Source organism: Cnephaeus nilssonii, assembly GCF_951640355.1.
Source record: "Cnephaeus nilssonii genome assembly, chromosome: 7".
In the NCBI taxonomy this organism is placed as follows: Eukaryota; Metazoa; Chordata; class Mammalia; order Chiroptera; family Vespertilionidae; genus Cnephaeus; species Cnephaeus nilssonii.
In genome coordinates, this window is record NC_137078.1 from 74462614 (window position 1) to 74486570 (window position 23957).

Here is a 23957-nt window from a genome sequence, read left to right on the forward strand (position 1 = left end):
ACAAGACCTAAGTTAAAGAGAAAAGAAGAGCCTGGTAGGTAGCAATGCAAATAGATTTCCTTTTGGAAATTCACCTACAGGCAGTCCTCGGGTTACGTCGGACTTGACGTATGTCATTTCGTGGTTACGTCCCATCTCCCATTTATTTATATATAAAAAAAAGTTCCGTCATTTCAACGTATGTACATATGTGCTTTATGTTTTTTATTATTTACCACAAGTAAAGGTCAGGAATTGTTATCTTTCTTTTAATTTATTTTTAACTGTTTCACTTCATTACTGCTGTGTATGTGCTCCATGTGAGTGACGTAGGTGCTCATGTATGTGGGTTCTGACTTGCAGTGAAACGGATCACCGATGTAACCCGAGGACCTACTGTATTTCTATTTTGGAAATCCAACTAAATTTTAGAAGAGGGCATACATGATTTTTGGTATAGTTTTACTTTGTTATTTTGGGGGAAAAGCTCTAAAAGAACTTTAAAAATATGACTCTAGGAAAGATAACAAGGGATGAGTTGGGCAATCACAGAACTTTCCAGCCCTGGGCCTTAGATGTTTCTGAAATGACACTGAAACTTGGACTTCCATCTGCTAGTGCCTCCTGTAGGATTAAAGCCTTTAGACATCTCTCTCAGCAAAGATAGCTGGTGTGTAATTTTGCAACAAATATACAGTAACTTTTATCTGCTTTTATTTACATATAGTAGGGCAAAGAGAAGACAAGATGCAATGACTCAAAGACAGGTTTGAATAGATCCCTTTCATGGAATACAGCCTGTACTTATTTTATGCAAAATATAAGTGTATAAATAAGGAATAACAGATATGGAGACATCTACTAGTTATTTCATCTGAATTGTATAATAAACCAGTTTATTACATAAGCAGGCACAATAGATAAGATCCCCATTTTCTAGATGAGCAAGTTGGAGCTTTATACTCATTTAACCTAAACAAGCTCATCGGGAAAGATGTCAAAGATATATGTATTGTTGAATTAATAAACTTTTTCTTTTGAAAGAGATCCCTGGAATTCACCGAAATCTTGGGTATGAGGACTAGACTTTCTGAAAGGGGGAAGGGAGAATATAGGGTAACTCCAATTAATACCTGCACTACAAATACATTATCTTATTTCATCTTAATATCACAACACAGCTGAGGAAATTGAAGATCAGAAAGGTGAAGTGACTTACCCAAGGTTATTCAACTAAGTGGCAGAGTAGGAATCTGAAATCAGCTCTATCTGACTCTGGAAACCATGTTCTTTCCAAGATACCACAGAGCTTAGGAGAAAGCTTGGCAAAGAATGTATGTTCTGGTAAGTAACAGTTGAAGGAATGAACAAATGTTTCATAGAGAACTTGACAGTTAATTTGGTCTTTTTGAGAGACCAAAGGCAGACCAGGAGAAAGAAGAGCTTGAACAAAAAGTTTTAGAATTAGATGATTAGGAACCATCCAGGGAACACTGAGTAATCAGCATGGCTGGATCTTGGGGTGTTGAAGGAATGTATTAGGAGCTAAGGTCTCCAAAGATCAGAATGTGAAAGATCTTGTCTGCTAGATTAAGGAATTTGGGTTTCACCATGAGACACTGGGGAGCATTAAGCGGTAGAGTAATATGGTCAGACACTGACTTCAGAAAGTCATTGTGGGGTGCAGGGTTACCAAATGGATTTCTTGTAAAAGAAGGGTGATCTCCAAAGCAACCTGTTCTCTGAATCCCTGAGAGGTTGAGGTTAAAACCAGCCCTGACTTAGTTGTTCACACAACAGCCACTAGTAGGCAGCAGTGTCCCAAGAAACCGATGAGCCTGAGCTCCAAGTAGCAGCTTCCCCAGCCAATTCCTGGGACCATGATTGGACATGATCATCTGGTGGGCAATATGAGTAGGTGGAAGGACAATCTGTGTGGAGGGAACCCCCAAGGCCCATAAGGGAAGGAATACTGGTCTATGGAGGTCAGAGGACAGAGTGACCAATGGCTGGGGCATGGGTGGGGTGGGGTGGGTGGTAGTGGTGAGAGATGAGGCTGCATCTGAGCTAGAAATGGATCATGAATGGCCTTGAATTTCCAGGTTAAGGAATCTGGACATTATCCGAAGGGAACTGGGGATCCAGGGAACATTTTAAGAAGGAGAGGCATGACTACATTTGCATTGTAGAAACATCATCAAGACTGCAGCATGGAGAATGAGGGAGAAGAGACAGGAGAAGAGTGAGGAGGTGCTTCAGTGATTTTGGAAGAGATGATAAGAGGTCCGTCCACACTAGGGCCAGCAATTGCAATGGATGGAAGGGGTAAGATTTCTAGGAGGCTTAAGAAATTATAATAATAGGATGAGAAAGGGCTCATTAAAAGTGTTGTTATGATGGAGGAGAATTAATATTCTTTCCCTGGTACACAGTCTCAATTGGATTTCCTGCCTAAAACCGCACAGGAAAAACTCAGATTGTGGAACTTCATGGAGTGCAAATTCTAGTTCATGCATCAGTCCTGACCAGAGTCTGTGGTGGGAACTGGGGACAAAGGAATGATTTCGCAGTTGCCTCCCCAGTCTGGTGGAAGGACAGTGTGGAGAGGGCTTTGATGGGAGAAGTACAGGATGCTACGGGGTCCATCGGGGAAAACGATCCATAAGGCTTCCAGGGAGAGAAGAGTTTTGAGCCCAGAATAGCAGAAAAAGGATCTCACAGAACTGCCCGTGAGCTTAACTAAGCACTGGAAAAGAAAGGGGTCTGCTCCGTGACCCATTTACCCCTTTGTCAGAAACCGTAGGCATCAACTCATGCGCGACAGGCATCCCAGTGAGCTACTTTCCCCAGGATGCCGGCGCTAAAATAGCAACCGTCGTTCGCTCCTGGAGCAAATGCAACTCCCAGGAGACCGGCGCACAGCATCCCGGAGGCCCCGGGCGCCCGGAGCAGCCAGGCTGTGATTGGTGGGGCCTGGGGTCCGCCCCCGCTGCGGGCGACGAGAGGAGGCTAATGGGGTGGGTGTGCGACCTCTGAGTGGGGCCTGGACCACAGCTGTTAGGTCTGGGGAGGACGAGGGGTCGGTAGGCCCCGAACCCAAGCCCGCGGGAGCCTGCGGTTCCTGGGAAAGGTGTCCAGGGCCGGAAGCCGCGCCTCCGGAGCCTTGTGGGCGCGGTGGGTCGCCAGGCTCCCGGCGCCTGCGCGCACTTCCGTCGGGGGAAATGACCAGCTCTCCGCGCGTTGCTGCAAACCCAGGGAGGGAGGGAGGGAACCTGGGGGTGGGCGGGGCTGGGGTGCGGCCGGGCTCTGCCCAGCTTCTGGGCCTCGGGCGGGGCGCGTGGGCGCCCAGGAGCCTCCGGCCCTGATCACCATCTGCTTTGCATCCTTAAGCTCCTGCCTCTAGCGCGCCCCTCCCACCCCACGTGTTTTTCCATCCTTTGCTAACCGCTGCCAGAGTGCAGCCCTAGGATTTCATGACTCAACTAGAGGCCCCATGCACGAAAATCGTGCAAGAGTAGGCCTTCCTTCCCCTGGCTGGTGGCACCGGATTCCCTCTGGCACCAGGGACCCGGGCTTTCCTGGAAGCCCAGGCTTCATTCAGAAAGTCATCTGAAAGGATGTCCAGTCTAATTAGCATATTATGCTTTTATTATTATAGATAGCACCTCTGCATTGTCCTCTGGGGCCACCCAGTGAAGGTGACAGAGACATCTCCTTTCAGTGGGTGGGGGGGGGGGGGGGAGGGGAGGCGGGGCAAGTGATAGGGCTTCCTTGTCCTGATTGCTCAGGTTATCTTTACCTAATACACACCTCATAGGCACTCCCAATTACTCCGTACCTGCTTTCCCTTCTTCACCCTTCCTCATAACCCCTCTTCTTGCCAAGATTATATAGTTTTGCCTGTGTGCCGTTATGAAGGCTTCAACAGGAAATTCTTCCCAGATTTTGTCAGCTGAGCCTCTAGGGACAAATATCCTTAGTGCTTTATTCCATCAATTACTTGAATGCGTTCTGCGTGCCAAGCCCTGCATCTGTAGATCCAGATGAACCAGAGACTTCCCATTAACTTGAAACTAGTGGAAAAAATTAGGATTTGTGATAGGGTGGAAGGGGATAGTGCCATAGGAAAGAAACAGAAGAAATGCTCTGGAAATTGGCGGGGGGGGGGGGGGGGGGGGAAGAGGAGGATCAAGTCTTTAGAACGGATATAAACTGGAACCAGAGGGGGCATTTCCAAGTGAAATTGATGGAAGAAGGCAGCTTAACAGCTAACTGGCCATGCAGTGAACATGATTCACTTTGTGTGTGTGTTGGGGTGGGGGGTGTGTGTATGAGGAGGTAGGGGTTGTGCAGTTTAATTGTTAAAAGCAGGGTGTTTAGCATATTTTCCCTGAGACTTCAGGCATATAACCTCTTTGAGCCTGTCAAATGTTGATATAGTACCTACCTCACATTTAAGATAACGCATATCAAGGCCCAAACATCAAGATTCGCACACTGCTATCATGTGTTTTGCATACCAACTAGCATATGTGAAGGAAAACGGGGATGCCGCGAATGCCAAGATATTTAAATTTTCTCTGGGTAACAGATCAGCTTCTTGAACATAGACGGGTGTTGATCACAGGTGCTTCAAAGAGTCAAAAAGTCTAAACCAAGTGTAGCAGTTGCAACTGCTTGTTTCTCTGCCACTCCCACCCAAACCTCCTTACCCGTAACCCACAAGTATTTCAAAACCGTGTCTCTAAAAACCAGCCATTTATATCTGTTTAGGTAAGTTACAGAGGAAGTATGGTGGTGTATTTACAAGTTGGTTTGTCCAGATATACTATAACTTAGTGTCTGCATTTAATATTGACAACCAAAAAAAATATATAAATATTTCTATCTATACACAGCAGGGCAGGAGCATCCACGTGTTCTTGAGTAGTGAGTTCTGTCTCCCACGGCCCTCCTCTCATGGTGATCGTCTGGCCTTCAGTGCAAAGGAGACTAGAATCTGGCAGCCCAGTCTGGCCCTTCCCCTCTCCTCCCTCCACTCCAGTGCTCCCAACTGGTCTCAGGCAAGGAAAAATTAATGAGTGGTTGGGTAGGAAGAGATGGGAATGGGCGAATCCTAATGGAGCCTGACCCCTAGGGTGGGGAGATTCAGGGCCACCCAAGCGAGTGGCCATGGCCACCTCTAGGGGTAGGAGCCTTGTAGTTCATAGTTCGATTAGTGTGTCCTTGGTCATAGGTCCAGCCCTACAAATTAGCTTGGTGAAGAAGGCAAGTGTGTCTAGGCAGGACTTGGTCCCCACCCTCAGGTACTGAGCCATTCAGGGTGGAGCCTGAAGTGTGGGTACAGGAGACTCTGGCTGATACAAAAATAATAATAAAATCAGTAATAAAAAAAATTATAAAATCTGTTGCTTGTCTGAATAGATCTGAGCAACAGTCTTGCTTCTGTTAAAACCCTGGAGGCATTAAAAGTCCTGAATATTCTTCTGGACATCATTGCTGGCGGAAGAAAGGAGCCCCAGGCCCAGCTCTGCTGAGATCTGTCAAAGTGGAAGTCGTGTCCAGCTGCGTGTGCTCTGAGAGATCCTTGGGGCTGCTGGGAACAGGCTGGGCTGGTGGTGTGGGGTTCCTCACACCTGGGAATCAGCTCCCAGGGGGTGGAACAGCTCCTCAGGTGTCTTGTCGCTTTGGCTGGCTCCCCCCTGCCGGAAACCAGAAGCGATCTCATCGAAGGTCTTGCCTTTGGTCTCAGGAACTTTGAAGTAGGTGAAGATGAAGAACAGAATCAGGAGCACCGTGAAGATGATGAAGACGTAGGGACCACACAGTTGCTGAAAGACACAGACACACTTGGTTGGAGTCCTGACTCTACATTCTAGCTGTAGGACCTTTAATAAGCCACTTTACTCTTAGGCCTCTGATCTGAGAAAGGGAACACCCACCTACAACCCAGGAGTGCTGGGGTGATTAAATGAGAGTCTGCCTGCCTACAGCGGGCATGAAACAGGCTCCAGGGAACAGGTTCCCATTGCAGAGCAGAATGGAGACAATTCAAAGCCAAGGAAAGAACCCTGGGGCTGAAGTCAGGGTTCTTAGCTGTGTAACCTGGGCTTCTGAGTCTCATTCCAATGGGAACAGCTGGGAGAGCACTTGGCAGGTGAGGAATGGTGTGTAGAGACCATGGGGGTTCTCACCTCCACATACTGGAAGCACATGCCCACAATGAAATTTGAGGTCCAGTTGGAGAAACCAGCAACAGCAAAGGCAGCCGGGCGAGGACCCTGGCTGAAGAGTTCGGCTACAATGAACCATGGGATGGGGCCAGGACCAACTTCAAAGAAGGCGACAAAGCCAAAGATGGCCACGATACTCAGATAGGACATCTGGGGCACCTGCTCCTGTTGAGGACAAGAGAGAGAGGAGGAAAGTTAGATTGGAGCCTCAGGAGACAAACTGCAGAGGCGGGCGGGGCTGGACAGCAGGAGGCCTGGGGCTGATCCTGGATTTGCAGAGTGAGTTAAGTACCCTGCCTTGGGGCTCAGTTTCCTCATTGGAACAAAATGACTTACGCCCTGCATGGTGGTTGTGAGCTCATCTATCCTCTGGGAATGGTCATGGTTGTGCATGCAGGAGTGCTCAGAAGAGATCCCTGTGGTCTTGCTCTGGGTGCAAGCCAGTCTGCTTGTGGCAGGAGGAGGTGGAAGGACATTTCTGTAGTGGGTGTTAGAAGCCTTGCAAGGCACCCAGCTCAAGGTCGGCACAGCATAGGCCTCAGACATGTGGTTCTATATGTAATCATTCCCACCTCGAGGAGGCCACAGAAGAGGTTATGGGTTTTGGCTCAGAACCCAGATCTGCCACTCATCGCTGTGTGCCGGACCGCTTAGGAATCATAGGACTTTCTAAGTCTTGGTTCCGCTGTAAAACTGGCGTACTGGCGCTTTCCTTGTGCAGAGGTTGGACAAATGAGCGTTTGAGTATGTGAAGTGCCTGGCACAGGTTATCACAGGGGTTCAGTCAAGGGCTTGCGGCCAGCAGACCCGAGGTCAATGCCTGACTTTGTCCTTCATCTGCTGCATCACTAACCTCACTGGGACTAGGTTTCCTCACCTGTAAAATGGGACTGACTACTGACTGAACTACACTGAGTTGTGAGAACTGAGTGAGATCAGGCATGTGTCTACACCTCTGGTGAGGAGGGCAATACCTTCTAGGACTGTTCTAAAGATGAACTGAGGCTACAGATGAAGACACTTAAAGGGTTAGCCTTGGGCAAAGCAACTCGCGGGGAGAGGGAACTTGGGGTCTGCGGCTGGAGTGCTGTGGTGAGACAGCTCCGTGCAGGGAGGAGCCAGCTCAGGGCAGGATATGCGTGGGTAGAGTGCAGAACTAGGGAGATCAGCAACCCCAGCCTCTGGTGCCGATGGCCAGGCTGGGGCTGAGGTAGGCACTTTGGGATCAGAAGCCCCTGTGAGCTCTGTACCCACCCCTGCCACCTTGTCCCCACAGTGTGGCAACTCACTAGTAATGCCAGCGCGATGGTCATGAGCACGGCACAGCCCGCCATGCCAGCCAGGCCAATGAGGTGCAGCGTCCGCCGGCCAGCTCGTTCCACCACAAACAGCTGTGGGCAGAGAGAATGTTAGTGCCACCCCCACCACATGGTGCCACTCTGAACCCCCCACCCAGAGGTTCGCCCCAAGAGTGGGAAAGCCACGTGGCACTGCAGAGACCAAGGGAAGATGGTATCACCTCCTCCCGGGGACTCGGCTTGGGGGCCACACAGGGAGTGAGGGAAGGGAGGCTGGCCCTAAAGCCCGACAGCAGCAAAGGGGCTGAGAGCTGGCCCTGGAGAGCCAGAGAGCTGAGCACCCTGACTGTGACCGTGGGCAAGCATCACTTTTCTCTGAGCATCAGTGTCATCAGCTGTTTGATATGCGTAATGAGCTTGACGAGTTGAGGATGAAATGACACAGCACTCAGGGAGCACATGACACATGCCTGGCTCGCAGTCAACGCTGCCATTCAGTCATGAGGCCTAGAAGCACTAAGCTGGACCCTGGCTGCCGACCGGGGGCGGGCAAGGATGGGCACAGACTCACCGACACGACCGTGAAGGCTGTGTTGACGATGCCGGTGCCGATGGTGGCATACACAGGCTGCTTCACGCCCGATTTCTCGAAGATTCTCGTGGAATAATAGAAGACCTAGGGACAGAGAAGTCATTGGTGCTGGGCCGGGCGCTGTGGCCTCTCCCGTCTCTGGCCTGGGGGGTACAGGACACAGGGTGAGCACAGGATGAAGGGGACGCTGCACCAGTTTGGTGATAAGGAAAGCCCCGTTGGCAGGGGCCTGTTTGTTATTTGAAGTTTGGGCTCCGTTCACAGCATGTACTTGACCACAGGGTTTGGCTGGGGCCACAGGAAGGTGGGTGCGGGGCACTCACAGCGTTGATGCCCGACAGCTGCTGGGACAGCTGCAGCACCACGGCGATGAGGATGGGCTGGCGGTAGAGGGGCGAGCGGAACAGCTCCGGGATGGTGACCTTCTTCTCCCGCATCATCTGCCGACCCTCCTCCTTCATCTCCTGCAGGTCTCGGGTCACGTCTGCCATTCCGCGCAGCTTCTTCAGCACTGGAGGGAGCGGAGGGGAGGCGGGGGTGGCTCAGAGCAGGAAGAAGGCCAGGGCGGGGGATGGGGAGGAGGGCAGGGCCCTGCCCTTACCACTCTTGGCTCTGTTCTCCTCATTGCGGTTGATGAGCAGGAAGCGGGGGCTCTCGGGGCAGAAGGGCAGCATGATGCACTGCACCAAGGCTGGGATGAAGATGATGCTCAGCAGCAGGGGCCACAGCTCCTTGTTGCCCAGGATGGAGTCCAGGCCGAACACCTGGGGAAGCAGGGTCGGAGGAAGCGGCTGTGAGCACTCCTGCCCTGGCCCCACAACCAGCCCCCTGCACCCAGGGGCCTTGGCCGGCTTTGTGTCCGCCGCTGCTTTAGGGAAAGGGCGCCGGCTCCGAGGCTCTGCCCCTAATGTGAGGCTTCGAGGTCTCTGACCTCAATTCCCTCATTTGGAGGAAAGCAGGACCTGCTTCCCGGCACTAGTGAGAGGACAAATGGCACAGGGAATGGGGCTGCCACTCGCCCACAGGCCTTTCAGGCACGGGAACAGGAAAGAAAGCCCGAGAGGGGGGTAGTGTAGTGAAGACACGGGGGCCTGCAGCCATGACAGAGCCCGGCAAGGCGAGCAACCTCCGTGCCTGAGGCTGGATCCCCAGGTGAGGACGGAGGCGGAGCCAGCGGGGATGGACTTGCTCTCCTGCCAGAGGCCCATGGGGGAACCATGAGTGGTGGCGTGTCCTCTGGGACCTGTGCTAGGCTGTCCCATGAGGCAGGGCTGTGGGAGGTGGGGTGAGAGGTCTAGTCAGGTGCTGTCTGGACACACTTTCAAGAGCCACTGGAGCTGTGGGGTGGGGGCCGAGCCTGCCCCACTCACCTGGGCGATGAGGATGCCAATAACGATGCCCAGCTGGTGCAGGGTGCCCAGTGCCCCTCGAAGGGCCGTTGGGGACACCTCCCCCACGTACATGGGCACGAAGCCCGTGGTCAGGCCGCAGTACACACCAATGATGAAGCGGCCCAGGATCAGCATCTCAAAGGACTTGCCCAGTTTCGAGAAGCCCATGAGCACAGCGGACATGAAGGCCAGCAGATTTATCATCAGCATCGAGTTCCGCCTGGGGGTTGGGGGGGGGGTCATAGGTCAGGTGGGTCCTTTGATCCCCCAGACTGCCCAAGGACTGGGTCATAGGGAATATCCTGGAATAGGCAGGGACATCTCCCCCAACCCCCACACCCATCTGGGACACCCTGGGCAGGGCCAGGACCCCTCTGCTCACCGGCCAAAGCGGTTAACAAAAAGGCCCACTGAGAAGGAGCCGATCATGCCCCCTACGGAGAAGATGGCCACGGAGAGGGACCAGAGCGTGGTGAGCGTGGTGGGCAAGATGTTCTCCCCATAGCGGCGGAACCACGTCTGGTTGTAGAACTCCTCAATCACCTGCAGGGGGAGAAGCAGCCTGGTGGGCAAGGCCAGGACCCAGTGGTTCTTTTCCCTGGCACTTGCCCCTCAAGGATGGCCATTTTACTACAGGATGCTGGAGAGGGCCCAGTACCTGGCCAGGCCCCAAATACACTGCATTTTCTTTTTTTAAAAAAAATGTTTTTATTGATTTTTAGAGAGAGAGGAAGGGAGAACAGACAGAACATCGATGAGAGAGAAACATCATTGATTGGCTGCCTCCTGAACGCCCCTCCTCCCCCCAATTGGGGATCAAGCCTGCAACCCGGGCATGCGCCCCAACTGGGAATTGAACCAATGACCTCTTGGTTCATGGGCTGAGCTCAACCACCGTCACAACAGCCAGGTCTACTGCATGCTCTTGAGCCAAGTCGCTCCCCATTTGCGGGGCTGAGTTTCCCAGGTGAGAAACAAGGGGCTGGGCTCCACCCCCCGCTCTCCTACTCCCGGGCATGGTGCCCCGTGCCCTGTGGGGTTGTGCATGTTCAGCAGGACCTGCTGGGGACGATGGCAGATGCCCAGTGGAGGAAGTCCAGGCATAGAGCGGGGTGTTGAGAGCAAGTGCTCCTTCCCCCTTGCCTCTTTCTCCTCAAGGTACCTAAGGCCCCAGCTCCTGTCACCAGGTCCTCTCCCAGCCCCCCTGCTGGGGAGGAAATACAGCTGGACAGACAGGTTCTGCCATTCCAGAGGCCCGGCTCACTGGCTCTGCACTCAGGGCCCGGTGTGCCCCACCTGCACACAAGCCACGCTCGTGAGACTCACGCTGCCGCTCTTTTGTCTCCCAGCTCCTTGTGGCTGGGCTGGAAGTCCCATCGTGAAGGCCCTATGGCCTCCTCCCCTCTCCCAGGTGCCCAGCTGGGAAACACAGGAAAGGCTAGGACGAGGAAGTAGTTCTAGGAACTGCAGCCATCTGTCCTCGCACAGGCCTGCCCGCCAGCCCTGTCCCTCCCCAGGGGAGGGCCTGGCCAGATCCCAGGAATGTGACAGGCAGGAGGTACCGGTTATGCCTGAGCACACTCTCTCTCTAACTCCAGGACACGCAGACACACACCTAGGGCCACGGGACTGGCCAGACCTCCCCAGCCACATGTGCAGCTGGGCACAGGCCCAATGTACCCAGAAGCAGCTTCCTGTGCACACAGATCTCACACACATATTCATGCCCACGTCACCTGAACATTCCTGGCATCAGCCAGTCACAAACCTGCATGCCCCTCCTCCCCTCACCACTTGCAGCTCAAACAACTCCATGCCCATCCCAGCACCCTTCACTGCATCATGCTGCAAGTTCATGCACACACAGCAGATGCATCTCTTATACACCCTCCACTGGCCCTGCCCTTGGCCTCCCTCACCCTCCCAAGTCCTAGGGGGCTAGGAGAAGAGGAGGGTGTGGTTAGGCACAACTGCCAAAGGGGAAACGGAGGCCGACAGTCCCAGGAATGCCATTGAGTATGCTGGGCCTGGCCCTGAGGTTCCAGTGGCTCCTTGGCCACTAGCCATTTTTTTTCTGCCCTGCTGCCATTATCTGTCTCAGGTGTGGAGACACCTGGCAGGCTGGGCTCTAGGGAGTTAGGATAGGGGACATGGGGAGTGGGGGGAGGGGAGAGGCAGCTTCAATGATCTGCGTATTTATCCCAGGGAAGCCGGACAGTACAGGGTTAGGGACCTAGACACAAGTGCAGTCCCAGCTCTGTCCTTATCTCCAGCGTGATCAAGGACTAATGATCTCATCTCAAATGACAACATTGGAAATACCTACTTTGTAGCGCTGCAGGAAATTAATGCAGGATCCTTAACGGTGCTTACATGGTACCTGGCACCATCCCTGAGCCAAGGGACCCCTCCACGTTCCAGGACTGACCCGAGGGAGGTGCAGACCATTGACAAAGTCTAACAAAGCCTGCATTCCACAACTCAAATCAGGGCTCCTGCCAGCTATCAGTCCAACCTCCCACCTACCCATGCCTCTACCTTAGCCCTGCGCACCACGTCCCCACCCCCGTGGTTACTCTGCCGGGAGGGCCCACCCTGCCTTACCACACTAAAACCTTTTGAGATCCAGCTCAAGGGATCCCAGAAGTCTGTCCTCCCGGAGGACAGGGGCCTCAGTGGATTCACACCAGGGCCTTTCCCAGAGCTGGTGCCAGGAAGGAAGGAGTGAAGGAAGGAGTCAATGAAGAGAGGGCCTTAGGCTCTCCTTCTGGAAACCCCTGCTTCTTCTGAGGGCAGAGAGAAGGCGGGTTTCAACACACAGAACAGAACAGAGTGCCTGTGTTCTTCCAGGGACAAAGCCACCCCGGAGGAGGGCTGGCCAGGAACAGGAATGCCCCATTTATCAGCCCGGAGAACAAGCTGTCCTGGATGAGGGTGCTGTCCAGATAAACGACACGCCTCTGAGGCCCCCAACTCTCCTGACCTGTCATCTGGGGGAAGCCCTTCTCCCTCCTGTCACTCTCTCTGCTGCCCTCAGCAACCGGACCTATAAACTGGGAGAGGTGTTGTGCCTGCTGCAGCTCTCAGAAGCTTCCTGTGGTTCCGATGCTCGAGCACAGAACTCCCCACACCATCGTTTTAGATTCTGCCAAGAAGTCAGCAAATGGAACTTGTCTGAATTGTGCACAAAGAGTCAACAGGTAAGGGAGGAGTAAGGACCTACTACCTAAAATGAGCCGAAGGATACAGGCTGAGGTGTCTGTCTGGGCATTTCAGGTCTGTAAACCTCTCCTTGGGGCTGGCCGGAGATGTTGAGGACCATGTGCAAGTGAGGTGTTACTGGACCCCCTCCCCCCACCCCCAGTTAAGTCTCCTGCTTGTAGTGGCAAGCCAGAGGGACCAAACCTCATGCAGGACTGGCTCCTCTACGGCTCATGGGCCCCTCTGCTCCTCAGGCTACTTTATGGGGTTGAGAAAAGGTGAGCAGCCCAGCCCTCCACCTGGGCCCCAGGTTCATCCTCTCCCCCCGCAGCAGCACTTCCTGGCCAAGCTGAGGCTGTGCAGTGGAGTCCTGCCTCTTGCTCTGAGACCTGCTAGTTCTGGGAAGAAGCTATGCCCTGCTTTCCATTCCCGCTGCCGGTGTGGGGGCTGTGTGTCCCCTGGCCCCTGCGGGTCCATGCCCCACGTGGTGCTCAAAGCTGGCTCTGGCCCAGGAAAGGCAGGGAGATCCCTGGAGAGTCAGAAGAATGAGAGAGGTCCTGGGATCACTGCTTCCATCCAGTTACTGCCCTCAGCACCCACCCTTGCAGCGGGTGGGTACCCCGAAGGGAAGAAGAACCTACTTACTACCCCCCTAAAAGAATCCCACAGATCCAATCTGCACAACATGTTTACTGGCAACATCCTTGGCCCGGCTCATGTTTGAGGAGAGGCCTGGCTCAGGCTTCTTCTGAACATGCCACCTCATGTGCTCTCATCCCACGTGCTCGTCACAAGCCTGGCAGACAACCTGGACCCTGCCATGCCCTCCATCGAACCAATCACCAGCTCCTGTCAGTTCTGCACTTGCCCCTCAAGGATGGTCCTACTCTCTACTCACGCAACATCTGCCCCGGGTCTCTCCTGGATTCTGCTCCTGACTCCTCCCATCCACGGAAGCCAGAGTCCTCTTCTCATAATGACTCCCCAACATGGCAGGCGGAGCCCTGCCCATCCAATGCCCAGGCTCAGCTGTCCCTCTCCTCCTCCACTCCCTTACAGCTCATTCCCAACCTCTGCACCCTGCCAAGGGTCTGTGCGAGCACATGCATTCTGGGGAGAAAAGGAGGGTCCTTTGAGGGGGGACTGTCAGGAGTGGGGGCTATTAGAGATCTCTGTCCAGTTGTTCCCTCATTGAACTAGAGTGGCCCGCTCGGTGACACTATAGGGGCCCGCATGGAGAAGTGGGTTGGCTCTGGGCAGGTGCGATCCCTTGGTTTCCAGTTAAAAGCTATTTCTCACCCTAGCAGTTGTCCAGGGTAAATAAGCATGGGGTGGGGGAGGGAGGCTTGCGTCATGTCTGACTCGTTGGGAATTATCCTCTCCTGCCCCCACACCCAAGCAACTGTGGGTGATGGACCACATGTCTGCTGTCTACAGAGGAAGTTCTGACTTCCTCCCTGCCCTGGCATGAGGTGGAGGACCCTGCCTGGCACACAGAGTAAGCTGTTACTTGCATCACCGCTCGTCTCTGAGGACCCACCACTTTCAGAGGTTTGCCATTTGCAAAGTGCAGGAAGACGAAGCATTACCCTTAGGAATGTATACTGTAGACAAGAACCCGAAGGAAAGCTCTAGCCTCAGACTCTCCCGGTGTACAGAGTCGGCCCAGGAGAAAAAGACAGCTTTCATGGCTTTACAGGATGTGTTCACTCACTGACAGGGAGTGAGTTCCCTTACAGCGGGAAGCATACATGTCACAGTTTAGAGCAGGGTTGGTAAACATTTCATGTAAAAGGCTAGATAGGAAATATTAGGGTCTGCAGACCACATATGGCCCCTGTTGCTTCCTTTTCTCCTCCCCGACCCCTAATCATTTAAAAACGTAAATTAAAAACATTCTTAACTCATGGGCCATACAAACAGGCTGCTGGCTGAATTTGGCCTTCTTGCCAACCTTGATCTAGAACTCTAGACGACTACCAATAGAAGGGGTATGTGTTTTGGAACCTCTGGCTGTCTCACCATCCTTCCCTGCAGACATCCTTCTAGCTCAGGAGGCCTGCGTCTTCTAGATCATGCTGAGAGAGACTCAGAGCTCCCTCTCAACCTTCTCTTCTCTCTCGGAGATATTACTGTGGGGATGAAGGGGTTAATCAGCCAGCCAAGCTTGGAGCTCCAGTTAGGAGAAGGGCCAGCTCCTTCAATTTAGTCCCTCAGTCTGAATTTGACCCCTACTTCCTGTTCTCCCTTTCTCCCCACCCCCCCGCTCCCCGCCACATCCCCACAGCTGGAGCTGCACCCCATCCTCAACCCGGAGCTTATGTCTCTATAGCAACTCTCAGCCACACCCCAGGGCCAGCTGGTGGTTCAGAGCCAGAGGCTACAGGTGGGGCTGGACAGAGAACCCTGCCCCTTGCGTCCCCTGGGCCGCAGGTGGAGCTAGAAGCTGGGCCCCACCCAGCAGCAGAGGCCTGGACCACCCAGGCTGCTTCTCAGGAAGAGCCCAGACTTGGCTCCTCTCCAAACCCAGCCAGGCCTTGGCTCTGGCCTCCTCACGGGTGCCTGGCCTCTGGGGTCTCCCCTGCAGACAGCCTTTCTTAACTCAGGATGAATGAAGTGTCTCCTCCGCCCACACAACTCCCCCATGCTACTGGGGTACCCCCACCTACCATGGTACCCCACACCTCTGCATTTTCCTTTGTGCTGCTGCTCTGCCTTCTCCCTGGGGAGCTGCTAACCATCTTTCAGAAAAGGCACTAACACTCTCCTGGAAAGCCTTCCTGATAACCGCCCTCCTTCTCTGTCTCTGGTTCTCAAACAGAGGGCATCTGGCAATGTGCAGAGCCATTTTTGGTTGTCACGCTGGTGGCTTACTACTGGCACCGAGTGGGCACACACAGATCAGGGGTGCTGCCAGACATCCTACAATGCACGGGGCCCCCAATGTCTAGTGTTGAGAACACCCTGCTCTATGGCCCCTCCCTCCCCCTTCTCTGCTCCCACTGGCCGGTCCACATTTCCATTACTGCCCCGAGGAAGTCACCACAAGGTACTATGTGCTCCCTCTAGACTAAACGTCAACACGAGCACCGTCTGATTCATCGGTGTCGCTGGGGCTCAGCAGAGGCTGGGGGTAGGAAGAGCTGTCGCATGATATAGCCGGGACAGGGTGTAATAACGTAAGAAATTGTGTAAACTGTTGAAATGTCTGCATGTGACTCAGCCTGGCTGGGCGTGGAAGTCAGAGCAGGAGGGACCAGCTGGGTAGCAGCTGGAGGTGTGTGAACGGGTGTTTCGGAGCTCATTGAACTCCAGTATAACGGCCGGGGCTTCTACAGTGGTCAAGGGTGCGGACTGGAGCCAGACTCCTTGGATTCAAATCCCAGCTCTGCCTCTTACTACCTGTGTGTCCCTGGTTTAACTGCTTAACATCTCTGTGCTCCAGTTTCTTATAAAGGAGGGACTATAGTGCCTACCTAATGGGGTGATGGAAAGAAACAATTGCATTAGGATTTCTAAAGCACTGAGAACAATGCCTGACACACAGGAAGCAGGGAAGCGGCTGTGTTAGTGGAGAAGGGGGAAGGGGAGAGGGGAGAGGGGAGCCAGGACTCTTTGGATCTAGGCACAGGTCAGGAGAGGCGCAGCCTGAGGGGGCAGAGGGCTGGGGCTGGGACACTTTCGCTCACCAAGTCACCCGGGCGAGGCAGACCTTGCTGGCTCTCCAGGTCACGCTCCTCCTTTGTCAAACAAGGAGGGGCAGCCCAACCGTGTGTTTTCTGGGGGTACCTCATTCTTAGACGTGCCTGACGCTGTCCCTTGGCCAGGAACTCACGGTTTCTAAATGGCCGTTAGTCATTCCTCTTGGCAGCTCAGCCACATGCGGGGGGGAGAGGCAGTTTCTCCACCCAGTCCGATGCCCTTGTTCATTTATTCGCTCTGTGGCTGGGCTCACCTCCCCACCCCCCCCCACCTTCTCCCCCAGGAGACAGGAGGCCTGGCACGGAGGAGTCACGGCGATGCAACGTGGGGCAGCGGAGGGTCAAGGAGGTATGAGGCCTGGAGTCCACCTCAGGCTCAGCCTCTCTCCCCCTGGCCAGGTGACCTCACTAGCCTTGGTTTCCTACTTTACAGCCTCCGTCCCACCCACCTTGGGAAGCTACAGTGAGGAGATAATTTATGGGGAGTTGCTTTGTAAACATTTAAAATGATATTATGGTTAATTAACCACTTCCAGGAGGAAGCCCTCTGGGGCTGTTTTATGGAGGAGCCTGAGCTTCTGATGATTAAGAGCAGCCCCGGCATCCTTACCACCAGTGGTAGTCCTCCTGGACAGACAGCCCCGCGCAGCTTCCTAAGAGAAGGTCTCAACAGACCGGGCAGTCGGCCTGACCCGTGCCGGCGGTTAGCTATTCCGCATTAGGGACACACTTCGTGCCGCTGCGTCTCCGCACAAGCCGTCCCCACGCCTGGGACACCCTCCCCGTGGGACTGACTCACCGTTTAAGGTTTAAGGCAGGGGTGGGGAACGCCCAATCTGTGGGCTGTATAAGGCCCAAGAAATCATTTGGTCTGACCCTGCCAAGGCATTGGGGGTGAGTTCATTAAATGTTCGACCAAATATAGCAGGCTCATTTTTAAGCTGATAATGTTGTATGGCCTGCAAATGATGTTATAAATATCCAAATGGCCCTTGGCTGAAAAAAGGTTCCCCACCCTGCTTTAAGGTCTAGAGCAGCTGCCAAGTCCTTCGAGAAACGCTTCCTGTCTCTCCTACCTATTGAATGAAGTTGCAGAATCCCCGTGCCCAGCCTGCTCTGAGCTGTGCCTTCATTTCTCACTCGTGTCGTACTCTCCCCTCTTCGGGTGTTAAACTTATCCCTTCTAATCTGCCTCTGGTTGGGGAACAGCGGCCAGGCTTGTGAGAAGTGTTTGTCAAGTGCAAGAGTAAATAGATGGAGCGCCCGAGTGCGCACCCCAGGAAGTGCCGCTCGGTTCAGGGTGTGTGTTATCAATTTCCACCACTCAGGTCCCTGGCTCCAGTCCTCAGAGGCTGGCTTCTTCAGTGACCTTTGGACAGGTGCCCACAAACGCACTGTTTATAGGCTCAGCTGGGCCCTCGGTGCTGCCCACCTGGCCTTCTAGACGCCCTGGCCAGCTGCCCCACCTGTCTTCCACAGCAGGTCTCACCTTCCACCTATTTCCGATTAGACCGGAGGCCCCAAGCACTGGAGAACTTTGCTCTGGATTTGTCCACATCCGCAACCTCGGAAGTATTAGTCCCTCCGGCCAGAAGCAGCCCCTCGGCCTCTGCTCCACCATCTTCCTCCTGGAGGAGCTCCTCCCCACTCCTCCTCACCCTCTCCTCCTCTGCTGACTCCTTACATGTTTAAAAATGAAGTCTTGCCCTAGCCAGTTTGGCTCAGTGGATAGAGTGTCAGCCTGTGGACCAAAGGGTCCTGGGTTTGATTCCAGTCAAGGGCACATACTTTCGTTACAGGCTCCTCCTGGCCTGGGCCCTGGTTGGGGCTCGTGCAGGAGGCAACCAATTGATATGTTTCTCTCACATCGATATTTCTCCCTGTCTTTCCCTCTCTCTAAAAATCAATGGAAAAATATCCTTGGGTAAAGATTAAAATGATGATGATAATAATAAAATAAAATGAAGTCTTTATATTTCTTAAAAAAATATATTTTTATTGATTTCAGAGAGGAAGGGAGAGGGAGAGAGATAGAAACATCAATGATGAGAGAATCATCGATTGGCTGCCTTCCCACTGGGGATTGAGTCCGAAACCTGGGCATGTGCCCTTAACTGGAATCAAACCCAGGACCCTTCAGTCCACAGGCCAACACTCTATCCACTGAGCCAAACCAGCTAGGGCTGAAGTCTTTATATTTCACATCCAGAAATATGGGGCTGATTTGTCCAGGCTGACCTCTGGGGCCCTGACAGCATTCCTTCACTCCATTCCTCCACCCACTATTCCCCGAGTGCCTCTTACGATGGATGGACAGGCTCTGCTCTAGGTCGTGGCCGTGGGCAAAACCCAACATCCTTGCCCTCAGGTGCTTCCATTCTTCCTCTGACTTGTGAGGTTTTTGTCTCCTAGCTTGAAAGTGCCAGCTCTCCTCCTGCCTAGGATCCTCCTCTTCTATCAGTGAGGCTTGGCCCTTACTTCTCTCTTTATTCCAATCTCTCTAGAACATTCTCCTCTCCTGCTATTTGGATACCAATGACCAACTTGTAACTCTTCTCCAGCTGACCACCCACCTAAGAAACCGACCCCACGTCCAAGTGCGTCTTGTACATCTCTGGTGGTGTCATCCCAAACCTCCATTCCTGCACGGCCCACAGGCCCTGTCAGCGCCTCCCATACCAGCTCGTGCCCCAAGCCAGAAACCTAGAAACAACTTTTAAGCCCTACTCTCTTGTCCTCACACTGCTCTGATGATCAAATCCTGCCCATCCTTCCTACTCAGTGTTTGTTTTTCTACCCCTATTGCAAGAGCAGCCTTCTCACCAGTTTCCCAGTCTCTAGTCTCACATGTTCAGATCCATCCCATACCCCAGACACCTGGATCATTTCCCTAAAATACAAATCTGATTACTTCTGTCCTCTTTAATGGGTCCCCACTGTCCTCATTCTAAAGTCCACATTCCCTAGCTTGCCCTAGACCTGTGGTCGGCAAACTGCGGCTCGCGAGCCACATGTGGCTCTTTGGCCCCTTGAGTGTGGCTCTTCCACAAAATACCACGGCCTGGGAGAGTCTATTTTGAAGAAGTGGCATTAGAAGAAGTTTAAGTTTAAAAAAATTGGCTCTCAAAAGAAATTTCAATCATTGTACTGTTGATATTTGGCTCTGTTGACTAATGAGTTTGCCGAACACTGTCCTAGAGGGTAGTGCGCACATGCCCATTCTTTTTTTGTTTTTTTAAATATGTTATTATTGATTTCAGAGAAGGACAGAGAGGGAGAGAGAGATAGAAACATCACTGATAAGCATCATTGATTGGCTGCTTCCTGCATGCCCCCTACTGGGGATCGAGACCACAACCTGGGCATGTGCCTTAACCGGGAATGGAACCATGACCTCCTGGTTCATAGGTAGATGCTCAACCACTGAACCACACCGGTCAGGCCCACATGCCCATTCTGACTGTCCCATGCCATACTCGTGGCTGGATATTTTATAGATGAAAGCTACCCTACCCACAAGGCCCTTGGTGGCCAGGCTCTGGCTTACCTGTAGCCCTCCCAATCTTTTCTCTCCTCCCATTCACCCAAGTCACGCACCAGACTTTCTCTCCTCTGGGCATTTTATTCCCCTCTCTGCAGGGTGGAGGCGCCCTGCTCAGCCCCACCCTGTTGTTTCTGGAAAACACTTCCTGTGTCCTGATCTCAGAGCCCTAGTTCTGTCAGTAACTCACTATGTGATCAGTCAGGACATCACTTCATCCAATAGTTCTCAACTTTGGCTTCACATTAGAATCAGTTGGGGAGCTTTAAAAATTCTATGCCCAGGAGTGTGGGGGTGGCTGGGGGGAGGTCAACAGGGGAAAAAGGAGCCTTATGTAATACTTTAAACAATAAAGAATTTAAATTTAAAAAAAGAGAGAGAAAAAATAATTCGATGCCCAAACAGAAGCCCAGACCAATGAGGTCAGAATCAGGGAGTGTCCAGGGGATCCCAATGTGCCCTTAACTTCCTTCTATAATGATACAGATTTTCCCTCTGTAAGGATTCCCAAACGGAGCCCGCTCTGAGGCACACACCTTGGCAAGGGCTGTTCAGAGCACTTAGCAAAGCAGGGCTTGTGGCTGTACCAAGCATGGGCCCTCAGTTCCCATTCCAGACGAGCTTAGAAAAGTCCCGTCATGACTCAGCAGGCCAGGCCTTCCTGTGACCTGCTCCTTAGCATGGGCGTAGCTCTGACAGCCACCCTCCGCCTGTTTGGAGGAGGCCCAGCTCTGACTCCCGACACCGCCTTGTTCTTCCAACAGGCCCCAGAGCCTTGGGAGCTAGCTACTCTCACTTTCTAGCCTGAACAACGAATGTCCACTCTCATTTCGTCCTCCCCAGGAAGGTACAGCATTTTGAACTCACAAGGAGGTTGGTCAGGAAGGGGTCGTGTAAACAAGCGTTTGGCTTCTGACTCCACCATTGACTAGCTACATGACCTTGAGACCATTAGTCATTCCATCCACCCTCATCTGCTCAGGGCCAGTTTTCAGGTTCATAAAATGGAAATCACCACCCAACCTCAGAAACATGTGCAGAAGGCCTGGTGTAGAGGAGGGATGCAGTCCAGTTCCCTTTCCTGACTGCTTTCCTCTTCCCTCCTCCCTGAAGCTAGTGGGTTGGGCTGCAGGTGATCACCAGGGTCCCTCCTAGACTTGACATTCAAGTGAACAAGTGAGGACAGATCTGGGATGCGTTGTGGGGAGAGGAAGTAAGCACAGGCCTTCAGCCCCTGCAGTTCCCTAGGGCAAGACGCCATTTGTGTTTTGACTGGCAGAGGGCCTCCAGGGAGAGGAGGCAGTTCACCCTAGAACGAGATGCCTTATAAGGAGTGTGCTGTGAGTGGACGGGTGTGAGCACAGGCTCAGGGACCATCAGGCCAGGAGGGCTCCACGGCAGACTGGTGCTGGACACCAGCTCCATCCCTGACGAGCTGGGTGATGCCAGACAGGTTCCTTCTCTCTGGCTACTCTCTCCATCTGCAGGATGGGCATGGTGGATGCTGCCTGCCTGCCTTTTAGGGCTGCAGGTGAGCAGCAAGTGAGGTAAGCACCATGAGAGCCCTCTCTAGCCCCAGGCACCACATAAAGGCAGCATCATTCTACCAGGGGCTGCTCTGATTATTACAAATGTCTGTGTTGTACAGGAGGTTGCTCAAGGTGACCTATTAAGACCCCATGTTTCTATAGGCCCCAAGCTTCTAGAATTCTGAAGCCCCAAGAATTTAAGGCCAATGATAAGAATCTCTGACCTGTTCGGGGCCAGAAAAGAGGATACTGAGGCAGATGGTGAGTTGACATAAACGACTGACACCTCAGAGGCAGGGTGCGTGTGTGAGAGGGTGTGCAGTGCAAGCTGGTGCTGATAAGCCAAGGAAAGCAGAGCACTCACCTTCTGGGGGGCATTGATAACTCCCGTGTTGTAGCCAAACTGCAGGGAGCCAAGCACTGCCCCTCCCACGGCCAACATCAGGGTGCTGGTCAGCTTCTGCGGAGAAAAAACACACTGTTACAGGCAGCTCTGGGCCGGGTTACTACAGGGCAGAGCCTGGGCTGGCAGGTTCTCTCACTCAGGTATCTTGCCTGACTCCTGGCGCTCCACCAGCCTTTCTCCCAGGAAACTTGGCCACTTTTTGACTGCAGGTGCCCTAACCGGCGCTCCCGACTTCTAGACACCAGGCTGGCCAGACTCATTCCGGGGCGGAGGGGGAATGTGGGTCTTCTCTCTCTCTGCAGCTCGGTTTCGGCCAAAGATGGACAGGCCTTGGCTTCTCTGGGGTATCATCCTCTGGGTGGAGCCATGATGGGGTGCAGGTGGCTCCAGACTGACTGGGAGGCCCAGGAAGCAATGTCCCTATGAAAGGGGGACCCAATCACATGGGAGAAATTACATAGATGGGCGGGGGAGGGGAGCCTTGGATTTGGACCCAAAGGGGCTGGCTTCTGATTCTAGCCGACCTGCCTACTCCTCCCAGACCCTCTGTTTGCTGGTCTGCAAAATGGGAACAGTTTCAGGCTGATCAGCATTGGAAATGTGAGCCCATCCTTCCCTCCCTCCATGCACAGTGGGAAACGGAGCCCCAAGAGGCAGAGATGAGGGAGAGAAGAGTTCCAGCTCGCGCAGGGGTCTACAGAGAGCCAGGCTGGAGCTCAGGGTTCCATGATTCCCCACCTAGTGTCCCTCACGGGAGCCATCCCCAGACCTTGAGTCCCTCGGGGTTATTTGGACACAGATGACATACCGTTCAGGAATGTGCTTTGGAAAAGTACGTGACATGAGGCAAGTAAAAGCGTGGGGCCAAGTGTTTTCAATGGGCAAAGGGGAGAAAAATGATGGTGGGTTTCTGCCCCCTGGAAGCTGGGGGCCTGAGAGCAGCAGGCAGGTGGGCCCTGGCTGACAAGGCACCTTGCTAGAGAGACGGTGCCTTGTAGCAAGAGCCCCTCTTGTTACAAGAGGGACTCCCTTTTTCTTTTAAAACGAAGAAGTCAAGAAATGTGACATTAGGCAGGCCCTTAACTGGTAGTGAGAGAACGGAGCCAGGGGAGGGACAGCAAAGAACACCTGTGGGCACCACCCCGGGCTGGGCCCTGAGGAGAGGGCTGGCAGCTCAGTCCAGAGCCATCCTGTGGAGGGGAGGCTCTCAGCTCAGTCACGCCTGGCGATGGGCCTCGGTTTCCCCACAGAAACAAGATGCAGCCCTCACAGATAGCACTGGGCTTAGCTGTTCATCAGACATGTTCCTAGTGTGGTCTTTTCATTCTCTGCTATCAGGCCAACGACTGAGAAAGCCCAGGTTTTCACAACAGAGGCCGAGAGAGAGGAAGGGGGCTTCGGCTAGCCCGAGTGCACAAGCTCAGAGTCCATTGTTCACCAGGTGAACGCTGGCCCCTTCCTTCCCCCCAGCACACCTGGCCCCTTCCTGGCCAAACTCTGGACATTCATCCTGGATGCTGGGGCTTTCTTCGCGGCAGGCTGCACTCCCTTTAAACCCTGTCCTTCCCTGCCCAGCTCACCCCAACCCCATACTCAGCACGCCCCAGGGCCCCCAGAGTCCCCTTCTCTCAACTCCCGAGGAAGCCTTCAGATCCAGGGCTGTCAGGTCTGAGTGGCTGGTGGGTACCTGACAGACCTCCTCTGGGGGGCCCCGGCCCAGCCCAATTCATAGGTTGACCACTGGGATTGAGGAAGAGGATGCCGAAAGGCACTGAGCATGGGCAGAGGAAGGGCTAAACAGTGGCTGTTGAACCTCACCATGTGAGAGCGTTCTGCCTGGTGAGTCACATGCGTGAGCTTGGGGCTGTCCACTGGGTTGTCCAGAGTGTGACAAAAATGGTAGGACAGAGATGTTTCTCTAGTACACAACAGTAAGTATAAAACAAGCAATGCAGCCCTGGCCAGTGTGGCTCAGTTGGTAGGGCGTTGTCCTGGGCACTGAAAGGTTGCCGGTGGTTCGATTCCCTGGGCACATGCTTGGGGTTGTGGACTTGATCCCTGGTAGGGGGTGTGCAGGAGGTGGGCG

At 53.5% G+C, this 23957-nt stretch overlaps 1 protein-coding gene across 1 annotated transcript in view; it reads right to left on the minus strand.

Annotated features, from left to right (window-relative positions):
* Window positions 1-4720: 4720 nt before the first annotated feature.
* Window positions 4721-23957, minus strand: part of SLC2A1 (solute carrier family 2 member 1) — a 28102-nt gene continuing 8865 nt past the window's right edge. Inside the window, exons 2-10 of the mRNA XM_079776192.1 lie at window positions 21830-21925; window positions 9876-10036; window positions 9473-9713; window positions 8704-8866; window positions 8426-8613; window positions 8082-8186; window positions 7502-7603; window positions 6174-6377; window positions 4721-5810 (exon numbers count right to left, since the gene is read on the minus strand). Of these exons, the coding sequence (XP_079632318.1) occupies window positions 5610-5810; window positions 6174-6377; window positions 7502-7603; window positions 8082-8186; window positions 8426-8613; window positions 8704-8866; window positions 9473-9713; window positions 9876-10036; window positions 21830-21925 (1461 nt within the window). The 3' untranslated portion in view covers window positions 4721-5609. The remainder of the gene's footprint in view (window positions 5811-6173; window positions 6378-7501; window positions 7604-8081; window positions 8187-8425; window positions 8614-8703; window positions 8867-9472; window positions 9714-9875; window positions 10037-21829; window positions 21926-23957) is intronic.